Source organism: Vicia villosa, linkage group LG3 (genome assembly GCF_029867415.1).
Source record: "Vicia villosa cultivar HV-30 ecotype Madison, WI linkage group LG3, Vvil1.0, whole genome shotgun sequence".
In the NCBI taxonomy this organism is placed as follows: domain Eukaryota; kingdom Viridiplantae; phylum Streptophyta; class Magnoliopsida; order Fabales; family Fabaceae; genus Vicia; species Vicia villosa.
In genome coordinates, this window is record NC_081182.1 from 14,796,237 (window position 1) to 14,802,236 (window position 6,000).

General features: G+C 31.5%; 1 protein-coding gene and 1 long non-coding RNA gene across 3 annotated transcripts; both read left to right on the top strand.

The window, feature by feature from the left end:
* The first annotated feature begins 909 nt into the window (after positions 1–909).
* On the top strand, positions 910–3,213 carry LOC131654973 (uncharacterized). Of its 2 annotated transcripts, XR_009299613.1 has the most exons (4): positions 910–1,186; positions 1,852–1,934; positions 2,516–2,914; positions 3,024–3,213. It is a non-coding gene; the product is annotated as an uncharacterized LOC131654973 (long non-coding RNA). The 2 variants fall into 2 exon arrangements; XR_009299612.1 differs by having other exon boundaries at positions 2,516–3,213.
* Positions 3,214–4,284: 1,071 nt separating this feature from the next.
* LOC131654971 (uncharacterized) lies at positions 4,285–5,470 on the top strand. The gene is made up of 4 exons (XM_058924890.1): positions 4,285–4,481; positions 4,623–4,696; positions 5,008–5,101; positions 5,196–5,470. Exons 1-4 carry the CDS (start codon positions 4,368–4,370, stop codon positions 5,283–5,285), a joined length of 372 nt encoding a protein of 123 aa, XP_058780873.1. The 5' UTR covers positions 4,285–4,367; the 3' UTR covers positions 5,286–5,470.
* The last annotated feature ends 530 nt before the right edge of the window (positions 5,471–6,000 follow it).

Here is a 6,000-nt window from a genome sequence, read left to right on the forward strand (position 1 = left end):
TTAAGAAATGTTATTTATTTTTACTAAATTAAATTTCAATGTGTACCATGAAGGAATCGAACCCGGTACATTCAAAAAATAGTTTTATGTTATAATACTGATTAATTATTATTATTATTATTATTATTATTATTATATTAATTATACTATTATTATATTATATATTTTATTTTATCATTTTTCAATTATTATATTTTTCCTCAGATCTCTCTCTGTTGGAACAACTCGATTCTCTCTTTCTCACAGTAAACCCTAAATCCGTTCTCTTCCTTTCTCTCACCCAATCTACCATCAGTTCTTCTCGATAGATTAAACTCTTAAATTCCTAATCAATATCTCCATTTCTCTGATTCTCTCACTATGGATCTTAAAGGGAAACTCCAAATTAACCACGAATCTCGAGTTTGTTGTTGTTGAAGAAGATGATGTCGAAGTCGCATGTACTTTTTTCACCATTAATGGTGACTCCTTAAACAATGTATGTTTTGATTCCAACGGCGGCATTCTATTTCACATTTGCGAAGTTGAAGGTGCTTCAGTAAAGAGACATTTCGGAAACTGTCAATAGTCAGGTTTTGTAAACAATTCCATTTCTTCAGCATTTTTATTTCTCAATTATCCTTTTGAAACTGTATTAGGTTCGTAAGAATATTGAATTGTTTGTATCTATTGTAACTACAAGATTCAACATTTTTTTTTTACAATTCCCACATATATTCGCTTATTAGGTTCAAGAAATTTTAATTTTTTTCAATTTATAATTTCAATTTGGGAATTATCATTTTTATCTATCAATTATCCTTTTCAAGATTTAGGTTCGTAAGAATATTGAATTGTTTGTAAAGCTTAGTTTTTTTATTGCAATATCACTGAATTGAATTTTCTAATTTTACTAAGGTCTAGGTATAGTTGAATTTGAATTATGATATGTGATTCTCTAATGTTTTTATTTGTTAAGCTTAAGGTTAAATTTGATACTTTTTATCATTCACAAAAACATATGAGGTGCTGACTAAAGCGGTTTGTAAGAGATGAAAATGGTATTCTAAAAGGACTTGAAGTGATAGGCATTCGCCGGGAGAAGGATGAAACCGACAAGTTTCAGTTTAAGGAAATCGAGGGCAGTGAGGAGATAATTGAGGCTTACCTAGTTTTACTTCCTATGGGAGTCCTTGGCACTTAGTCGGTAAGTATTTAAAATAGCGTTATTCTTACTTTTCAAATATGTTAATTAAATGAATCTATGATATAAGTTTATGGTTGATGTTAATTGAACATAAATTGGTTGCTTATGCTAGTTAGTTTGCATGGTAATAATTCTAGCAGATAAATGAGATGCTATTAAGTTAAAGAAGTATATTTTACTAGACAATTGATAAATTCTAGCCGAGATTATCTTCCAAAAGCAGGTATATTCCAACGTATCTTTCTTATTTGGTCATTTTCTTTTCAAGACTATTGATAAACATTAATGAAAACTTAAAAGTTGTTGAAAAAGTATCTCTCCTTGTCATACACTACATAGTCTATCATAAAATATCTCTTGAAAACTTAAATGTTTATAAATGTTTATAAAACTTAAATGTTTATAAATGTTTATAAAACTTAAATGTTTATAAACCTGTTATGTTAGATACTTGAAAAATATCTCTTGTCAATAGTCTATCATAAAATGTTGTATCTTAGATTATCTTTTACAAATTGGATAATGTCCTTGTGCATCATGATTTGTTTCCTACTGGAACTCCAATATAGTATAAGGAGGTATTTGGGTCTCCGATGCCTATTTTCAGCTCTTTCTTGCCGATTACATTTTACTAAGGCTCTGTAACCGTGCATGCTAATTTGCAGGGTTTTGGAAACTCACGCGTTGGTTGCTGTGGATCTTAGGTCTTGAAAATTATTTGGTGGATTCAAAGATGAGAATAGAAAAGGTATTAGAATTAGTAATCGGAGTGAATAAAATCTCAGCGGTGATCGAATTGATTATGCTTATCTTGAAGCTTGAGTTGAGAGAGATAGATCAAAATTTTCACATTGAAGCCTGAAAAACTAGGGAATAATAGGAAGAAAACTCACCACTTTAACATAAATGTATAATAGCTAGATGTTTCCCTGTTCTTTCCTACTTTTTGACTTGTGTTTGTTTCTGGTCCCCCCTTGTAAATTTGTTATGCAAACCAATTGATATGATATGATATGATATATACCATTTCAAAAGGTAAAATTGTAGAGCTGGAAAATTCTTTTTGTTTGTCATTGTAGTGCATGTAGATAGCTGCACAGTCTATAAGATAAGAGGAGCCGAATATATATAAATCATCCTCTCATTCATTCATTCATTCATACACATTTTATGTTGGTCCCCAAGGTTTGCCAAACCATGAATAAATGCTTTAAATCATGGACTTGTTTTCATAGCACAACACTTTTTGTTCAAGTTTCTTCACAACCTGTTCAACGATTTGCATTCACATTACTATGATTAATTTTGCATTGGCGCGTGTGTGTGCAGCTAGGCAAATTGGATTTGAAGATGCAAGCGAGGTCCCAGAGTTATGCATAATTGCCCAAGAATACCTACATCCAAAGGCTGTGACCAAAACATATTTGAATATATTACCAATGAAAAGCATTGGGTATTGAGTATCTCTTTCTTATCTAAATTTTAGTTATTTAATACTTCAGTCTCAGCATACAAAAAAATTAAAAGAAATTCTATTGGAAGCTACAAGGTAATTTTCTCTTTTATGATTCCTTCAAATAATCTCAATTTTGTTATATTAAAGTGAGAATGACACTAAGTGTTGTACATTTGTCAGGAAGTATAGATTTGAGATTGTAACTAAGAACCTGAAGTTGACAAGAGTGTTCTCTACATTGGTAGCAGAGATGAGAGTAATTGACGATGACGGTAAGGGAGTCATGGTCCCGATGGACCTCAGCAAGTATCATGATCCATTATAATTCTACTCTTGTGAGTCGCGATTATCATTGTGCAATTAATAAAATGGCTTTGGCAGTTCATTTTGGTTAGGAGCATCTTCAAAGGCTGTGGTTGTTGAGGCAGATCTTCAAAGGTAGAACAATAGAGTCAAAAGCCTTACAGAATTGAGCTAGTTGGTGAAGTTTGTGATGGCTATATCTTACAGTTATTAGAGGCATTAGGTAAATATCATTGTGAATTAATTCAACTATATTAGTAATTAACATTTCCTATTAGAAATTTTTAACAGGAGATATATTATTATTCTTGTTTATGCTTTTTGATAAGACTAGTGTTATCTCCGTTTACTTTACATTTTAGTGCAACTGAACTTACCTACTAGCGCAACAGCTGTGTATATATTTTAATTAAAATGATGTTTAATTTGATATGAAAATATTTTTACTTCTATGATTTTATTTTGAAGTCTAGGTGGGATATATAGAACAAAATGATTATATGATATTGTATTATTATTTTTTTTGCCTATTGTGCTGATTGCTTTTCCAGCTAATCTTAAAAAAAAGTATGTGTCATCCAAAAGGGGGTAATATTTAAAAAAAAACAACAACTTGTTAGGTCGGTTAATTATATCAGATTTAAGAAATGAATTCTTAGGTCGGGTATAAATGTAAAAGAGCATTCTTATAGCTTATATTTATTAAGTCAGGCGCTGGATAACCGACCTAACATCATTTTCTTAAGTCAGTTCGAAATCCGACTTAAGAAGTCAAAACTTCTTATGTCGGCAATTCTTAGGTCAGGCTCGGAACTGACTTAAGAAGTCGTTTTTAACCGACTTAACAAGCGTTTTTTCTACTAGTATATATATATATATATATATATATATATATATATATATATATATATATATATATATATATATATATATATATATATATATATATATATATATATATATATATATATATATATATATATATATATATATATATATATATATATATATATATGAGGAGGGATCAAATTACATCCGAAGAGTTACACCACGAGTTACACTCGTTCATAACTTCATTTCAAATAAATATTTTTTAAAATCAACCGTTGGATTGAAACATACTATCATATAAATCAATCTAACAGTTGATTTTAAAAAATATTTATTCGAAATGAAGTTATGAGCAAGTGTAACTCGTGGTGTAACTCTTCGGGTGTAATTTAATCCCTCATATCTCTCTCTCTCTCTCTCTCTCTCTCTCTATATATATATATATATATATACTTGTAGGCGTCATAATGATATAATTATGTATGCATTAATTTTGAAACATAGGTATGGATCGTAGTTGGATGAGAGCTAATCGATTAAGTGCTGAATACGAACATGGAGTGATGGAATTTCTACCGTTTGCTGAAAGTAATGCTAAAAAAGATCTTCCTCCTCCTAAAAGTAATGCTGAAGAAAGTCTTCCTACGCTTTTTCTCTGCCGATGTGTTCGTTGTGCAAATCAAGAACCAAAACATAGTAAGAAAGGTTTGTTGTGCAAATCAAGAACCAAAACATAGTAAGAAAGGTTTGTTCTTATTTCTTAAACCATCCTTTCCTCAAAATAATGTGTAACCATTATGTGGTTGAAATCTGTAACCATGTACTGTTGTCTTGGTTAATGTGTAGGGAGTTTGTGCTGATGGGAACTCTAACTTAAGTGATGAAATTGGCATGCTTCTTAATGCTGCTCTTGGTCTGAGGTGAGGTAATTTACTTCGAAGATTTAGTAAATTTATGTTTGTATAACCTTGTTAGAAGGATGTTCTTTTGGAAGATCGTCTAATAGTAATAAAAGTTGAATTAAAATGCTTCTTCTGGTTGCTTGTTAAATTTGACTGTAATAAGAATTGTGATGGTTCTTAGGGGTTAAGTGAAGAATCAAAATGTTTTCCTAACAACTTCTTATAGACATGATTGCCTACCAATTCTTATTGTGGATTTTAAAATTTTTTTCTCAGAAGAATTATCAAATTTTAAAATCTGATCCACCGAGTGATTTCATCAATAATAGGCCCGTAGGAGCTGTGATATTTTTGCAACGGAATAATCTCAAATTGTGCTTGCGCAACTCTGATAGTGCTACCGATACTTCGGAAGTTGCTAAGGTATGTACTGTTTAGTTCTATATTTTTTTGTCTTACTTATTTGATATTTTTAACATGCTGACATTAATGAGTTTTATGCATTGTCATCATGAAGGTATATGGCGGAGGAGGTTATGCAAGTTCGAGCTCCTTCATAATCAGGATGGATGAGTATAACCAATGGATTTCAGCAAATTCGTTATGATGGTTTGTGGATTTGAGTATCTATCTAATCTTGGCTCGCTGTCATCCAAATGGGTTTCTCTTTTGTGTATCTTCTTGATTTTGGTTTGTGACATTCTTAATTCTCTGCTTTGGGGTACAACTGTAAAATGTCTTTGTTATAAGCATTTAACATAATGTGCAGCTGTTTGAATATTCTTGGAGCAAACCTCAACTTTATTTCATATTTAGATTTATATATTGCATTATGCCGAGTTTTGTTTAAATCAAACATAACTTTGGGGAATCTAGTTCATTAACTGCCAATACATGTAAATGTCTTGTTTTGAGTTAATTTTGGAAGGAGATTCTATGTCAAATTATCAACTTTAATACACGTGCATAGTATCCAAAGTTAAGGAAAACAATTTTTATATAGGGGGAATAGACAACGCTTTTAATGAAAAGCGCTGTCTAAAGTTGAGGAAAGCGCTGCCTACAAGGGGAATAGACAACGCTTTTAAAAGGCTTTTCCTTAAAAAATTTGTGAGAAAAGCGCTGCCAAAAGAGGGCCTTTAGCAGCGCTTTTTATAAAAAAGCGCTGTCTAAAGGAGGCATTTAGCAGCGCTTAAGGGGGCCTTAGCAGCGCTTTCAAGGTGAAAAAAAGCGCTGCCTTTACCTACGGCAGCGGGGGAATAGACAGCGCTTTAAAGCGCTGCCTAAAGCCAAAAAAAGCGCTGTCTTTTTACTTGTTTGGC